Here is a 17,672-nt window from a genome sequence, read left to right as displayed (position 1 = left end):
CAGTTCCCCCCCCCCTAAAGATGAGAACGGAACAGAGGTTCCAAGGGTAAACCGGCAGACAGGTCTACGGATGAGGCGAGTCAGACTGACTCTGAAAATACTCTTGGACACACAACTGCTCCTAATGCTACTCACTGTGGGCTCAGCTTGCCAAGACCGACTCAGTCTGGCCTCAACGGTTGGTATTGGCACCTGCGTTGAAAAATAGACAATATCAATGGTTCATCACCCACTCTCTGGCACTGCTTCACACATCCAGTTTGTTCAACATGGAGTCTGAAAATACCTCAAACATAAATAGTTGACCTTCGTTTAGAGCTGTATGTATATACAGTAGACACAGGAAGGTAAAGTACCACACCTCTGTCACCCCAGACACAGTCATGGTTCGGGGTCGTTGTTAAGGCAACACGGAACCGTGTAGAACCTTGAATGAATCAGCTGTCTGTTATTTCAATGTTCCGTGAGATCACCAATTAAAAACCAGGTATTTTTGCTGACGATTACGGACGAGAGTGGACAGGTTTTGGAGAAGTCGATCAAGACAAAGCTCACATTTGTGTGTGTGTGTGTTGCATAGACCATTTGAGCAGATGAATGAGGAAAAGGCTTGGCCTGCGCTAGACCGCTTGAATGGGGCTAGTAGGGAAGTCCCCTGTGCTGCTCTAGACAGCTTGAATGGGGCTAGTGGGGAAGTCCCCTGTGCTGCTCTAGACAGCTTGAATGGGACTAACCTCCACACACATGCTCGTTTATAAAATCATTGTCTTGATAACAAGGACGAGCACTCCCACACACGCATACACACACAATCTTCAACACACACCCTGGTCCACGTTTGCCCGCTCACCGACCTTGTCTTCAGTATTTGCTCTGATGATATCATTGAATGTGTTTCTGGGGGAAGGAGGGGCGGGATGTCGGACAGTCAGTGTGTTTGTGTGTGTTAGGGAGAAAGTAAAAGTTTCATCATGTAACCGGAAAGGAAAGTGTTGGTACTGCAGGTATTGTCTTGCATTTGCAGGTTTCAGTCAATAGGACACAGAGAGGAAACCTGTTGGCTCTCATAGTCCCCCGATGAGGTGGAGGGGGAGTCTGGATGAACGAGGGGGAGTCTGGATGAACGAGGGGGAGTCTGGATGAACGAGGGGGAGTCTGGATGAACGAGGGGGAGTCTGGATGAACGAGGGGGAGTCTGAATGAACGAGGGGGAGTCTGAATGAACGAGGGGGAGTCTGAATGAACAAGGGGGAGGGAGGCCAGAGGGTTGTTGGCATGACTGACCCCCTCCTGCCACCATCTCCCTCTCCCTGACTGTCTCGGAAACAGTGAGCTCAGGAGAATGGAATCTTATCTCTGCAAAAATGCACTTTGGAATTCCTTGCCAGTGAATGCAAAACGTCAGCTCTGTGTGTGTGTACACATGTTGTGTGGTTTGTGTGCACAAGAGTCTGTGCGCGTGTGTTTGTTTTGTGGTCCACGACTTAACCCAATTATTTAATGTGAACTGTAAATTAAAGTCTTCCTCTGTGTTCCTCCTCGTCCCTCACACTGCAGTCCACTCTCTGACATCAAGATCAAATTGTATTACCCAGCACGCTACACTCACAAACCATCCATTCCACTTCTTTTTCCCGCAGTGTCATTCCTTCAGAGGCCAAACCCAGTATAACTTCTCAACCTTCTAATGGCAACTGCATGCACTTCGAATGATCTTTCCTTCAAATGTTTAAAGATGAATACTTTCATTTGATCTTCAGTATATTTTGAATACCGTGTTAAGGTAGTGGTGCTGCCAATCAAATATCAGATATATAATACCATATACAGATATAGGATCTTAACTTAAGACAGTTTACTACAGCTGGAAAATAATTCTGCCGCAACAGGAAATGTGAATTATTATGTGGATTATAATTAATAGACATTTTATTATTGGAGTTGACATTTTTTGTTCGGGCAAATCAAGTCTAACATTTTTAAAGTGGAAATTACAAACTTTAGAAGCCTTTTTAAACATTGAATACACTACAAGTTTTGCATTTCCTGCTGTTTTGGAAAATTCCAATCAAATTAAAATCCTACGTCTGTAAGTAAAATATTTATATTTTCAATTGAATTTTTCATCCAATACTGCTACAAAATTACCAGTGCACAGTTAAGCAATAAGGCCCAAGGAGGTGTGATATATAAGGGCTGTTCTTATGCATGACGCATGATGGATACAGCCCCCTAACCCCTAGGTGCCTTATTGCTATTATAAACTGGTTACAAACATAATTAGAACAGTAAAAATACATGTTTGGTCATACTTGTGGTATACGGTCTGATATACCACGTCTTTCAGCCAATCAGCATTCAGGACTCGAACCACCCAGTTTATAATAGCCAATGGTGTGCTAGAAAGCCTATCTTATATACTTACATAGTGACGTCAAAGAACGTGTGTCATGCACCATGTGTGTGCAGCTCTAACTGAGTTTAATGAGGAGGTTACCTGAGCAAACAGATGTTTAGTTGGGCACAGATAAGGAGTGCGGTTTGGACCAGTCATTTGGAACTTTATCGCAGATATAAAGTGGCTCGTAAATTCTCCCATTATCGCCTGAGAAGCAGTTCTGCTCAAGCTGAACACCAGTTTGGCTGTTTGTGTTATTGCTGAGGCCAAGGATCACGCCATCGTCTATACAGCTTTTACTGCTCTCCTCCCCACCTCACTTCCTCATTTTACGCCTATGGCTATGCTCTTCTCAGTCCCGCCTGACTCTACAATCCATCATCTTTAATTCCGCGATTACTTGAGCAGTAACACGGATGCGATGTCTCTGGATGGTTGTCAACCGTGTTGGAGCTCAGTGAATCAAACCACAACAGAAGTAGGCCCTCATGTGCACGGTCTATTTCTTTGTGGACTTTTCCCATTTCAGACACACCAAGGGGCAACAATGTTCATACAATACAGTATTTGTACATTAAGTGTGTGTGCTGATGCGCTAAAATACGCCATGATGACGATATAGGCAACAACTTCAAGTGAAGTGTACAGAGGGATTACGGGCCCTCGTCTCTGTCCCCTCTCCTCCAGATGTGACTCCAGTCAGGGTAGTGGACAGGAAAAGGGTTGAGAAAATGGTGGGGGGTGGGGGGGGACTCCGGTCGGCTTGTTAAGAGAGCGGTGAGGTATTACTTTAAAAGCTCCTCCACCCCCGTCGGAATGTGGAGGGGGGAACGTGGGACAGCGGACGTCTTTACCAGAGGACGGGAAACCTGGAGGCAGAAGTGGAGTTATACCACTGCTCTTGTGATGAAGGGTCCTTGCAGTAGCCTACTCTTACTGAAGGGTCCTTGCAGTAGCCTACTCTGACTGAAGGGTGCTTGCAGTAGCCTACTCTGACTGAAGGGTGCTTGCAGTAGCCTACTCTGACTGAAGGGTCCTTGCCGTAGCCTACTCTTACTGAAGGGTGCTTGCAGTAGCCTACTCTGACTGAAGGGTCCTTGCCGTAGCCTACTCTGACTGAAGGGTCCTTGCAGTAGCCTACTCTGACTGAAGGGTCCTTGCCGTAGCCTACTCTGACTGAAGGGTGCTTGCCGTAGCCTACTCTGACTGAAGGGTGCTTGCCGTAGCCTACTCTGACTGAAGGGTCCTTGCCGTAGCCTACTCTGACTGAAGGGTCCTTGCCGTAGCCTACTCTGACTGAAGGGTGCTTGCCGTAGCCTACTCTGACTGAAGGGTCCTTCCCGTAGCCTACTCTGACTGAAGGGTCCTTGCCGTAGCCTACTCTGACTGAAGGGTGCTTGCCGTAGCCTACTCTGACTGAAGGGTGCTTGCCGTAGCCTACTCTGACTGAAGGGTGCTTGCCGTAGCCTACTCTGACTGAAGGGTCCTTCCCGTAGCCTACTCTGACTGAAGGGTCCGTATGTAGCAGATGGGAGTCAGCCTGAACTATCCCCACCTGCGCTGCCGAATAGCTAGCTTTTCAGTGGCGTAATTGGGTAAGACGCTTAAGGGCGGTGGCCACGCGTTCGCAAGGCAGAGGTACTGGGTTTGAGCCTCGGTAAGAGCTGAATCAGGAGGAAAGTGGTCCTCGCTAAAGCAAGCAACATGACGTCCTTTACACATCCATTAGCCTACTCACTGACAGACTGGACAGGATAATGTTATGGTCCCAATGTTACAGTGTAATTGTTCAGATGACACAGATCACACTCGCTAACTGTCGTGTAAATTGTCTGAGCCCACAGATGGGAAGGTGTGTGTGTGTGTTGTCCCTATGGACCAGGGTAATTCATCAGACTGGGTGAATTGATGGGAGTTGGGGTTGTGTGTGTGTTTGGGAGGGGGAGGGGCAGAGGTACGGGAAATAAAGTGATTCTCCAGATGAAATCTAATATGTGAGACGATACATCCTAAAGAGACGTTTCCTCATAGCCCTGCCCGATGAATACCAATTCGGTGGCCGGCGCTGGAAGGACGATTGCACCTTGCTTGAACAACGCAGTGGAGAATTACAATGTGCCTTCTTTTTTTTTTTGGCTCGTTCCATCCAATCACATCCCCCAAATTGTAGTGACTTTATCCTCCCCTATGAGTCATCCATTCATGCCTTGGTCTGGTAAGATAATATGTTTGGTCTTATTCAGTAACATAGTCATGAATTGATCATGGAGATTGTAATGTCTGTGAACATGTTAGCATGTTAGCTGATAATGAAAATGGTGTCAATGAAAATCAGTGGGTGAGTTTGAAAGTAATAACGGAAAATAAAATAATTAGCCAGTCCACCCTGACCTTATCTCTAACTGTGTGTGTGTGTGTGTGTGTGTGTGTGTGTGTGTGTGTGTGTGTGTGATGGTAGTGGGGGTGGTCTGACTTGGTGACATCACGATCAGGGAGGATCCAAATGACCAGGAAAGTCAATTAGAGTTAAACTGAGTTTACCAGCTGGACTCTCGGTATAGCATAAGAGAGAGGGAGAGGGAGAGGGAGAGAGAGGAAAAAGGGGAGGAGAGACAAAGAGAATGAGAGACAGAGAAAGAGAGGAAGGGAGACACATTTAGGAAGCTGAGGACAAGAGGGCATTTTTGTTGTTGTTGCCGGTTACAGAACTCTCCAGACATATTTTTCTTGTGCAGGTCCATACAGTAGCTATATTGCACGTCTATCTATCTCTCTGTGTCTGAGCAGAGGTGGAAGTGTCGGCGACAGAGAGAGGGAGTTGCCTGTTTTGAAGAGGTCAGGCAGGCAGGGGAAAGCCGGTGGATATGTTTTAAGAGGCCGCTTATCTGAAACTGACAACAGGATGAGAGGGTGAGTGAGAGGGGAGAGCCCAGCAGTACAGGGGGAGAACCATGGAGAGTACAGCATCCTCATCCACAGTCCACTCACAGAGGAGACACAGACACAGGCTAACCTAAGGGAGACAAACAGAGATAGAGAAAGAGGGGGAAGGAAAGAGAGAGGAAGAGAGGTAAAAGAGTTTACTTTGTCCATTCTGTCCAACGGAGAGGGAGCGAGAGACGATGGTTCGTAACACTGGAGCTCTAGGATAAACCATGGACTCTGCACACCTCCTACCACGCCTGGACGTGAGTATTGCGCACACACACACACACACATACACTCTCTCTCACAACACACGCAAACACACACATATACATGTATGCCAAGCCAACTCTGCCTGGCCACGGGAACTTCACTGCTCAAACCATTAGCCACTCTAGGGAGAACAAACACATGCTCACTTACACGCAGATGCTGGCATACTGTGTTGCTCGCAATCAAACGCTTATAAGCGAGGGTCTAAGAATAATGTGACTATTATGTTTTCAGAGGACCTAATGTAACTTACTTCTCTGTAGGAGTGTAAAGGCATTGAACTATTCCTCAGTGTTGATGGTAAACACAGCTTTCACGTGAACCGGTGCTGTTTTTGTCTTTTCCACCTCTGTCTGTGTCGACGGGATGTGTGAAGATGTTTTGGACGTGTCTGATGTCACGTCGTGCATGTCACTGTTTCCACCAATGCATCTGCCTCCGCAAAGCCTCCTGCTAACTAAAACACTGCCTCCCGGCGTCTGTCGCTTAACTCCCTGACGCTCAGATCATCCGAAACATAGCTCTGAGTGAAACGTTATGGATCACAGCGAGAAATGGCGTGAACACTGAGGCATACAGTTGTGAATGTCCTAGTTGAAATAGATGAAGATCTACAAGAGCTGAAAAGCTTCCAGTGACTTGTAGTTCTGGTTGAAATAGATGGAGGTTAAAGGTGACCTGTTGATCTCCTGCACTGTATGTGCTAGTTAGACTCTTTTAAGAATGGACCTGGGAATGAAGGTCCTGGCAGTGGTGACTACTATACTGTACATAGGGGTTTCTGGCTAAATGTCTTTCCTAGGGTACAGGGCAGCTGACGCTCCAGATCAAATGTCATTTGTCACACGCTTCGGAGACAACAGGTGTAGACCAACAGTGAAAGGCTTACTTGCGGGTCCTTTTTTAACAATGCAGAGTTAAAGATAAACATATTTAAAAAAAAATTATTAAAGAATAGAAATAGTGAGATGAGGAATAAAACACACTGAATAACGAATACAAATAACATGGGTATATGCAGTGGGTTGCCAGTACTGATTTGATGTGTAGGGGTACGAGGTATTTGAGGTAGATATGTACATATAGGTAGGGGTAAAGTGACTAGGCAACAGGATAGATAGACAGTAGTAGCAGCGGATATGGCGAGTGTGAAAGTGTGTGGCGTCAGTATGCAGGTGTGCGCGTCTTATATGTGTGTGGGCGTCTGTAGCGTGCATGTCAAATCAAATCAAATTTGATTGGTCCCATACACATATTTAGCAGATGTTATTGCTGGTGTAGCAAAATGCTTATACGTGTGTTGGGGTGTATGTATGTATGTGTGTGTGTGGGTAGAGTCCAGTGTGTGAACATAGTCAGTGCACGAGAGTTAGTGCAAAAAAGGGTCAATGCTGGTAGTCCGGGTGACCATTTCTTTAACCATGAAGGAGTCTTGTTTAGTAGTCTTATGGCTTGGGGATAGAAGCTGTTCAGGGTCCTGTTGGTTCCAGACTGGTACTGCTTGCCATGAGGTAGCAGAGAGAACAGTCTATGGCTTGGGTGGCTGGAGTCTTTGACAATTTTTTGGGGCCTTCCTCTGACACTGCCTGGTATAGAGGTCCTGGGTGGCAGGAAGCTCGGCCCAAGTGATGTACTGGGCCGTACACACCACCCTCTGTATGGCCTTGCAGTCAGGTACCTTGCAGTTGCAGTTTCTAGCGATGTTGTGAGAGTGTTGGTTGATTCCCCAGTAGCTGGAAAGTGTAATCTCAACCCTAGCAGCAGACACTGGTTTCTCGTGTGTGTGTGTGTGTGTGTGTGTGTGTGTGTGTGTGTGTGTGTGTGTGTGTGTGTGTGTGTGTGTGTGTGTGTCAAAGCATTTGACATTTTTTGCGATTGTTCGTGTGTGATGCATGTGCAGCTCTATGCATGAAAACATTCTAATCGATTGGCTTTTGTCCATCATATGCATTCATATACACACAACACACACATTCGTACCTCTTGGCTTGTATTTACACTCTGCCTGCGTGGTGCATACGCGTGGAGCCGTAATTACCATAAAGGTTTGTTGAGGAAGGCAAGCGGCGGGCTGAAGTCTGGACTACCCGTGTCATTAACCTCTTAATCGCCTCAGCTGGGATAAAGTATAATACACTCTAATAAAACCACACAGCAGGCAACTAGGAATATTATTCTAATGATTTCAACTGTCATGCTTCGAAAAATGTCACTCTTAACCTCCTCGTTTCAGCCTGATACATTAAATCATAAAGCAGTGAACGCGGTCCTCATTCGAGAGATCGGTCGCGTGTTAGCGGTGGAGAGAGAAGTGTGAGGATCATTCCGGATGCATTAGGTGTCCGTTTCAGGTGATTTTGAGAATGGTCCACAGAGATGTGGGTTGAGCAAGTTCGAAAAAAAAACAACGTTCTTGGGATGTGTGTTTGTGAGCTGAAGAACATACGCACACCCAGGTACTTTCCGAAAGGTACTGGAGTTGTACACTGCTGCTCATGCTCCCAGGTACTTTCAGAAAGGTGCTGGAGTTGTACACTGCTGCTCATGCTCCCAGGTACTTTCTGAAAGGTAATGGAGTTGTACACTGCTGCTCATGCTCCCAGGTGATATTTATTTACAATGTTTTGACCCTTAGGTCTTCATCAAGCATCCGTATCCCAGGTGGGGGTGGAAGATCCTATATATAGTGGCAGTACTTAGTGACATCGCTTCAATATTCAATTAGGGTGGGGGGGAAACACAATAATTTGGACATTTAAAACGGTTTCAAGTCAAAATCCTGGTCCAAGTCCAAGAGAAGACAGTGTGTTGAGCCTGTGGATCCAGGCCATGAGCAGCAGTGTGTTTGTGAGCTTGCACATGTTTGTGTGTGTGCGAGTATAAGATTTCCAAGACATGCAGTAATTATGACATGGGCAGAGAGTCTATGTGTGTATGTGTCTGTTAGAGAGCGAGGGAGGGAGAGCAGGAATCTGGGGAAAAGAAAAACAGGAAGAACAACAGGAAGGGAAAGTGGCGGGACCAGGCGTAACACGAAGACAGCGGCCGCGGATAAATCAGCCGGCTGCGGTGACACTGGGCCCTCTCGCCCGACAACACTCAGCAGCATCCTTCCGCAAAAACACCATTCATTTCGAGGGCTTAGGAAAAAGACCAACACAAGAGACAGAGGGGTAGATAAATAAAGATAGGGAGAGAAAGAAAAATAGAGATTGGGAAAGAGAGAAACATGCAGATAAAGAAGAATGGGGAGACAGGGAACACAGAGGGGGGGCAGGGGAAGAGATATGGAAAAGGACAAGTAGTGATAGAGAGAGAAGAGGGATATATCTCTGTATGTCTTCCCTTCTCTCTCTTTAACTCTGTATATCTTCTTCTCTATCTTTGCCTCTCTCTATTTTCTAAATCTGTCTTTCCTCTGCCCCCCATAGAAGTAGAAGATATCCAGAGAATAGACTTGAAAGAAATGGAGGGGAACTAAGAGAGAATGAGGGGGACAGAAACAAAAAGGGAGGGATTGATGCAGAGACAAATTAAGGAGATAAAGAGGGACTAAGAAAAGGAGAGACTAAAAGAAAGAGAGGGAAAGAGATATACTTATGTTGGTCTGATTTGATCTGTGAGTTCAGAGGAACAGCCTGATTACCTCACCAATCTCTCGTCTGCGTGCGCCTGGGGTCACGCTACCGTCTGCTCTGGGTCAGACACCATCTAATACGTCTGAGAGCACCACCTCACCCCTCACCTCCCCCTGGAAGACTCGATTAGTCCCATTTCAGCGGAGGGAGAGAGTGGGGGATGAAGGGAAAGCAATCGCATGGATGTTACCGTCCAGGATGAATGGAGAGGGGGGCGGGTCGACGGAGAGGATGGCAGATAAAGAGGCCAAATTAAGTTTAGGAACTTTTCTCTCAGTTTAGATTAGCTGGAGAAACACAGGGAGATGGGTGGACGTACTCTCGATGGATGAACGGCAGGGTGTCCTCTGACTCCCCTCCTCCCACTTCTGAAACAAACCTTTGAACATTCATTAAGGGGGTGGGGGGAGGGTATCCTTAATCTAGTTGTCAAGCCATAGGATGCCATGGGAAAGGGTGTACAGTTGTGGCTCTCTAATCATCCTCTAATTCCCCCTGTAGTGTTGCCTCAGGTGGAGAAGCATGGGGTGGAGAGACATTACTTGGGGTGGGGCCGACTGAGTTAATGGGTAGTGAACAGAGTTCCACGCTCACAGCTTATTTTCCCAGGGTATTGCTGTGTCTTTCTCTCTCTCACACACACACACGCACACACACACACACACCCTGTGACCTCCTTGTAAACCTTACTCTGACACTATGACATGATTATCTGTGATCATGGCGTAGTTATGTGTTCGTTGTGCCATAAATGCCTCAGTTATCCTGCCATGTTGGACTTAATCAATTCTCAGCTCAGTACAGTGATGCGATAGGAAGGGAGAGATAAGATTAAGAGAGAGCTTCGCTCTAGTCTGTAGGGAGAAGCAGGACGTTGAGTTCTATTTTGTTTGCATTCATTGAGACGTATCTTTTCTTCTTAGAATAATGACGACATCTCTCATTTCTTTAGTTGTAGGATGATGGTAAAGCAGACAGGTTGGGAGAAGAGAAGTCATGGCCCAGCCCAGGTCTCAGTATCTACACGAGCCTACTAGCTTTGAATGCTTTGAACCAAATCTAGGGTCAGCTAACGGCAAACTGACCTTCTAGTTAAGTGTCCAGGGCCAACTTCATCCTACTTTGAACAATAGACAGGTCAGACACCCCTACCCTGACCCCTGACCTCCTGACTCCAGAGGGCACAAGGCCATTAAGGCCTATAGTTTCTAATTAGTGGCTCAATCATTAACAGCTGTACTACAGAGACACGGGGTGGTAACCTGGCTGGCTGGGGCATTAATGCTATGACCTCCAGCACTGGGCCTTTTCCCGCGCAGCAGACAGGCCAGTTAGCAACTATGGTCTCAAGTATTTGGTTGAAGCTACTGTATAGGTCCATTCAGCAAATACGCTCTGGAGAGTAAATTGGAGCAATAGAGATATAAAGTACAGTAGCTACACTAGTTATTATTCTCCATTAAAGTCCACTAACTTTAGCTAATTTATGGTCTTAGCAGTACTACTATTAAAGTTCTCCTAAATCACACACACACACACACACACACACACACACACACACACACACACACACACACACACACACACACACTGAATATAGCCTCTGCTTAATCACTCGTATCCCCTTGTGCTTGAGTTTCCTAGGAGATGGGGCCTTGGCAACACATAGCATACATTAACATTAAGGAAAACAAAGTGGTGCTGTTTTTACAGTGTATCTAGCAAACAACTTCACATGGACTCCAGCAGTGCATTTCTTGACGTCGCACCAGCATTACGTCCTAAAAGCCTGACGAGCAGTGTGTGAATTACAGGGGGGGGGGGGGGGGGCAGGCATTCTCCTAATGGATTAAAATGCACGTTTGTACTGCTACAGTGGTAAATATGAAAATATTTCAAAAGCTTATTCCAAATGAAACAAACACCCCCACCTCTCTCTCATGGTTTAAGGCCAGTGACAGTTGATTCAGGTTCTTTCAATTGCATTCAGCTCTCTCCTCAGCCTAAATTCCTCTCTCTCTGCCTCACTCTCTGCCTTGAGCTTTCGCTAGAAGACTTGCAACGTTGTATCGACTGGGCCCAGCCCACTAGCAACATTATTATTATTATTATCAACTGGGTCTAGTCCGCTAGCCGAACTTACATAATTGTTTCAACCAGGCCTGTGCCAATGCACTCGGGACAGACAAAGCTGTATTTGCGTCCCGTAATTCAGGCCCTTTTTCAGATGTCCGACTTTACTTTTGACAAAGAAATGTACATTTGTCAGCAAGACTCATCTTTTAGACCTCGCGTTAAGTCCCAGCTGCCGACAGTTCAGAGTAACAAAAGTTTTTTTTTACAAAAACAGGGGGCAGGCAAACGACAGGTCAAGGGGCAGGCAGAGGTCAGTAATCCAGGGCAGAGTCAGAAAGGTACAGAATGGCAGGCAGGGTCAGGGCAGGCAGAGGTCAGTAATCCAGAGCAGTGTCCGAAAGGTACAGAATGGCAGGCAGAGGTCAGTAATCCAGGGCAGTGTCACAAGGTACAGAATGTCAGGGTCAGGGCAGGGAATGGTCAAAACTGGGAAAACAGGGACTCGAGAGAAAAACAGGTGTATGTGAAAAACGCTGGTAAGCCTGAGGAGACAAGACGAACTGGCAACAGACAAACAGAAAACACAGGTATAAATGCACAGTGGATAATGGGCGACACCTGGAGGGGGGTGGAGACAAGCACAAGACAGGTGAAACAGATCAGGGTGTGACAGCATCTATTCATTCCGGCCACAAGAGTTTAGTACTAATGACAATCGCCCAACAGATGTCCATTCATTAGAATGCTAGAATTATTTTGGGTGGATGAACATGCGCAGGTAGCCTACGTTTTTTTTTAAAGTGATTAGTTTGACAATCAGATGAAAACATCATGACTGGTTGTGTTCAAGCCACATTAAAGGTAATACATGTTTATTGTCTGAATGTCACGGTATGATTCATACTCTGCAGACGAGGAATTAGTATGGTGGGGACTGGGAGAGGAGAAAACAAGCTGATGATATAGTGGTAGTAGTTTCTCTCATAAGATTTAAGTTGTGAGTAGTGGTATTTTAATCCCCCCAACTCCAATTTACTGAAAGACATTAAACATATGGTATATGAATCTTAATGAACACTTGTGACTTTAAAGGGCAACCACTGGAAGCGTCAAAAAGTGACAGACTTAAGCGTTCCGTTTCCTCTTCTCCCTGAAATAAACTCTAACTTAACTCCTCTCCTCACATTCTCTTCCCCCTCATCTAGATCCACCATGTTCGCTGCTAAACTCTTGGTCCTGATGGTCCTGCTGCTACCTCAAGCCTCGCCTGGGCGCCAGGGCTTTGCCACCGAGCCCGATGGCAGTGAGCCGTCGTTGCCACCGTCATTACCCACCCCCCTGGAGCCCAGCCTGGCCCAGACAATCCAGAACCTATTGCTGAGCCGCCTGGGCCTGCAGTCCCACCCCAACCCCCGGCCAGGTGTGCCCATCCCCCAGTACATACTGGACCTCTATCGCTTCCACGCCCAGCAGTATCACCTAGTCCAGGATCCACACTTCAGCTACCCCAGCCAGCATGTCCAGGAGGCCAACACCGTACGCAGCTTCCACCACACAGGTAACAATACACATAGGCCCATATCCCCAAAAGCACCTCCGAGTAAGAGTGCTGATCTAGGATTAGTTTTGCCTTTTAGATTATCATGAATAAGATCATATGGACAGATCCTAGATCAGCACTCCTAATCTGAGACAGTTTGTGGATAGTTTGCAAAGCTGTTCTCCCTTGTCCTACCACCACTTGGTATCAGTTCCACAGTATGTTTTTAATAGACACTGTTCTACACATTCCATTTGTAGTTTCAGTCAGGGTTAGATGGCATTGATGACGACAGGGCTGTGATACCCAGTCTCTTTCTGTTATGACTCCACCTTAGCAGTCAGTAGGCTCCAAATCCAGACCATCTATTTTCCATTTGATAACATGAATGTTTCCATAACACTCACAAGCTAACCAGCAACAAGTGGAGGTCCTATTCTGATGCTAGTGTGTGCAAAGAAAAACTTATCTAACTGTTTATGGCACTGAATGTGTCTGACCTTTTAAAGTTAAGGGTTGACAGGTCAATTTACATTGTATTTGACATTGTGAGATTACAATGTTTGATTTAGAAAATCCTACAAGAGAGACCTCCAAGGAACTGTGGAGGACATCAATTTTGTTTTACAAATTGAACCTTCTTCTTTGACCTATCTTAACCTCTCTCTCTTGCTCTCTCTCTCCCTCCCTCCCTCCTCTATCTCAGAGTCTACCAGCCCCTCACTCCCCCTTGAAAAGAGGCTGACCACCGCGAGTAACAACAAGGTCCCCATCTCCTTCAACGTGTCCTCCATCCCCCAGGATGAGCGTGTGGTTTCTGCCGAGCTTCGTTTCTTCCGGGGTGGTGGGGCTAGCCTAGGCCCCGGGGCCCACAAGGTCAGCCTGTTCCTCGATGGAAGCACTGGGGACTCTGAGCCCACTCTGCTGGAGTCACGGCTCCTCACAGGGGCCCCCAGAACCAGGCCAGCTGACTCCTGGGAGGCCTTCAGCCTCAGCACTGAACTCTTCGTAGGGGCCCACGCTTGGACCGGCAGCCTGGCCTTCCTCCTGGAGGTGACCCCTCTCGGTAACACCACCCTCCTCACCCCCCCTGACCATGATGCTCTACCACTCTCCACTGGGGAGGAAGGGCGCAGAGAGGGACACTTGAGGGTGCGCAGGTCTCTGGGACAGGATGAGCACAGCTGGGCACGGGAGAGACCCCTGCTGGTTACTTACAGCCATGACGGGCACGGGGAGCCACTAGCCGCCCATGGCCGGAGAACCTCTGACACTGCCCAGAGGATGAGGGGGAGGAAGCGAGCCAGAGAAAGGGGCAGGAGCAACAGCAGGGACCGGGAAAGGGACAGAGACAGGGACAGGGACTGGAGCGCCAGCCCTGGCTGGGGTGGTAGCTGGGACGAGGGTGGAAGGGTGAAGCGCAATGGTGGCCGCGCAGCGAAACTGAAGCGTCTGTCCCGCGCCCGCTGCCGCCGCCACCCGCTCTACGTGGACTTCAAAGACGTGGGCTGGAACAAGTGGATCGTGGCGCCTAGTGGCTACGACGCCTTCTTCTGCCTGGGGGAGTGCCGCTTCCCGCTCACCCACCACATGAACTCATCCAGCCACGCCATGGTGCAGACGCTGGTGAACTCGGTGAACGGAGCCGTGCCGCGGGCCTGCTGCGTGCCCACCGCCCTCAGCCCCATCGCCATGCTCTACCTGGACCCGCAGGACCGCGTGGTGCTCAAAAACTACCAGGACATGGTGGTGGAGGGCTGTGGATGCCGGTAATGGGAAACAAAAGAGAGGGAGGGAGGAGAGCGAGGGAAGGAGAGACTGATGAGGTAGGGAAAGAGAGCAAGGACAGAACCCAGCCCAGCAGGACCATGTGAGACAAGAGTACCTGGACCTTCTGGTGGTGGGATGGATGGGGGGGGGCAGGAGAGATGGATGAGGGAGGGAAGAGACAGGAATGTAGAACCCAATCCAGCAGGACCAAGTGGTTTCTAAGAAGTATAGGTGTTGGAGGGCCACAGCTGTCAGTAGTGGAAATAAAGAGAGGATAGGGAGAGAGAGAGAGGAAAAACCAGAGACAGAGGAGCCCCCTCAGAACACAGTGCAGTGCTTCAGAACTACCGCATAGTGAGAGAGAGAGAAACACGAAAGAGTCTCCCACATCCCAGTAGGGGTAGAGAATGCTGCTGACAGAAGAAGAGAGGAACGACAGCCAGGAGTAAAGGAGAGAATCCTCCCATTAGCCCCACCTCTTCTCTGTCTATAGAACTCCTGAGCTTGTTCAATGCTCACTCGCCAGCCCTCTACGTGTCTGTAATGTGTCTGTAACTGTGTCTTTCCGTGCTCAGTGTGTCGCTCACATCCTCATTGCAACATCAATCTGTGAAGGAGATGCACTCGACCAGTGGAGTCGAAGACCAAGGGGACTGGCAAGAGATGAAGATATCAGTGCCAGATTATACTATCTAATACGGTGGACATATTATCAAGAGTGACGTATAGTGCAGAGAAAGCTGTCACGTGGCCCATATGAGGAGGATGGAAACGTATAACCTTTGCATCAGTGACACCATCCTTAAACTAACTCATCTAACATATCTGGGCCAATGGACAGCTACCGATCTCTCATCAAGAGAGGCATTGACGGACACTCCTCATAGACTGTATAGATGTGGACTTCTCAGACAGACACACAGACAGACAAATTGTCCGCGCCAAGCATCCCGTCATGAGATATTTAAAACCGCAACAATAATACGGAGGAATTACTATGCTATTGTTTGAATGTACTACCATCATTATTATTTAAAAGCTACATTTTTTTTGTACATTTCCTTTGCAGAGATTAAGAAAAAAATCTGAAAACTGTTGTCATCAAAGTAATTCCATTACATCTAACTTAAAAGTCACATTTAGGTATTTAAATAGCAACCACATATTGTGTATTTAACCTTGAAAATATTTCAGATATCTGCTCTCTACAAAGCCACATTCACAGTACCGTAATACATCTAAAGCTGGAGCCTGCAGTCCTTATAGTAGCTTTGGTACAGCAAGTTATGGTGGCTTTTGGTGTCCTACACATAATGGAGCAGTCAAAAGCTCGAGAAATACCACATATCAAGGCTCTGTGTATTGCAATCCACTGAATCGCGTAACAACAACACAATGTCATCCTCACCACAGGTGTATTTTCTAGCAGAGTGCATGTTTTAAAAAAAATACAAAAATGGCTAATGTTAAAGCAGTTGATTTCCAGTGCCTTTCGGGGGTTTTGCAGGTGCTTTTGAGTATTTTGAGTATCTTTCCAGTCATTTGCTTTTCCCTCTATTTAAATGGAAGCATTTAAACAACAGTCTGTAAAATGTTTGACATTGTCTGAAGACGTGGTGATACCTGTAATAAAACAGAGACAAAGCAACACCTCTGTCACATGATTGAGTTTTTAAAATCAACCACGTTTCCTTGTTGCTGTTCCTCTGCCAGTGTTCTGAGGACATATTGCTCTGAACCTATGCACAAGGACAAGGGGAGAGCAGAGTGGGACTGTCAAATCCTCCCGTTGGTCAGACTCTTTCAATCACAAATTGCCTCATAGATTGGCAATCGAGCTAACATTATCCATGATCAGAAAGGAGGAAGGAAGCCAGTGCTCCCTTGGGCAACCCAGAACAAACCAGATTTGGCTATAGGCCTCGAGTACCTATATAGTCCCACTAACACACACAGGCCTGGGATAGAAGGGCATGAGGAGAATGCTATACATGGGACAGATCTCTTACTGGCAAAACCACTGCACCATCTTATCAATTCACACCCGGCCTATGATGCAGCCCACATATGTTTCTGATCCCCAGATGCTACCCAGACAGCTACTGAGCCTCTGAGCTTACAGCAGTCAGTGTGCTCGGCCACGTTGTGAATGTGGGGGTCAAACCAACTCAACAGCTTTCTTGAACCCGCATTCCTGTGTGTTGAAAGGAACTATCCCTCCTCCAGATGGATCGGCTCACTGCTTGTAAAGAATCGGAAGGAGAACAGTGTGAAAGCCACAGCCGCGTTGCTCTGTCCTAGGGAGGGGCGAATCTCCTCCCCTCCTGTCGGATGCTGGACGTGGTCCAGAACTCGTCGGCTACAGCTGGAGCTGTCCAGATTCTTCTTACATATCACCTCTCAACAGCTGTCAACAGCAGCACACTGCCACTGGGGCTCCTGTGTGTGTGTGTGTGTGTGGCGTGCGTGCATCTGTCTGCCTGTCTGCCTGCGTGCGAGAGAGCATTTATGTGTTTGTATGTAGATGTGTTTAGATAAGTAGCGAAAACCATCTCATAAAATACACACAGCATGAGTCACCCATGCATGGGCAGGAAGATAACCTTTGCCCCATAGAGGGTCTGTATCCTCCCTAACTTCCCTAACTCCCCTCTAACCTATCCTTGCCCCCCAACTCATTCCCCCCCCCCCCCTAACCCCTCCCTCACCCTCCTCTCCCAGATGTTGGATGATGACTGTGTTCAGGGTTTAGAGCAGGACTGGGGAGTGGAGACAGGATATGGCCAGCTTATCTTGTCAGGCTCTATGAGCCTGGATAGCATTGGCCTTGACCCAGTCAACCCTGTGGAACACCTTCCCTCAGCCCTGAGGGCTTCCAAACCCACCCGACCCACAGAGACAGGGACCCAGGGCCGCGGGGCTGCACCTACGCCCAGGTGCCTGTGATGGACCCCAGACAGGCAGGGGATTACACATTTCTCACGTTACATAGCCCTCTTTCTGACATACAGATTTTAGCTGCATTCAGGGAAACGTTTATGATAACCGCTTT

At 47.6% G+C, this 17,672-nt stretch overlaps 1 protein-coding gene across 1 annotated transcript; it reads left to right on the top strand.

The window, feature by feature from the left end:
- The first annotated feature begins 5,050 nt into the window (after positions 1–5,050).
- On the top strand, positions 5,051–16,275 carry LOC139382682 (bone morphogenetic protein 2-like). Its single transcript, XM_071126770.1, has 3 exons — positions 5,051–5,586; positions 12,516–12,868; positions 13,557–16,275. The coding sequence occupies exons 2-3, from the start codon at positions 12,523–12,525 to the stop codon at positions 14,621–14,623; spliced, it is 1,413 nt and encodes a 470-aa protein (XP_070982871.1). The 5' UTR covers positions 5,051–5,586; positions 12,516–12,522; the 3' UTR covers positions 14,624–16,275.
- Positions 16,276–17,672: the final 1,397 nt, after the last annotated feature.

Source organism: Oncorhynchus clarkii, chromosome 24 (assembly GCF_045791955.1).
Source record: "Oncorhynchus clarkii lewisi isolate Uvic-CL-2024 chromosome 24, UVic_Ocla_1.0, whole genome shotgun sequence".
Taxonomy (NCBI): Eukaryota; Metazoa; Chordata; class Actinopteri; order Salmoniformes; family Salmonidae; genus Oncorhynchus; species Oncorhynchus clarkii.
The sequence above is the reverse complement of the archived record's forward strand: the minus strand, read 5'-3'. Positions and strand labels throughout refer to the sequence as shown.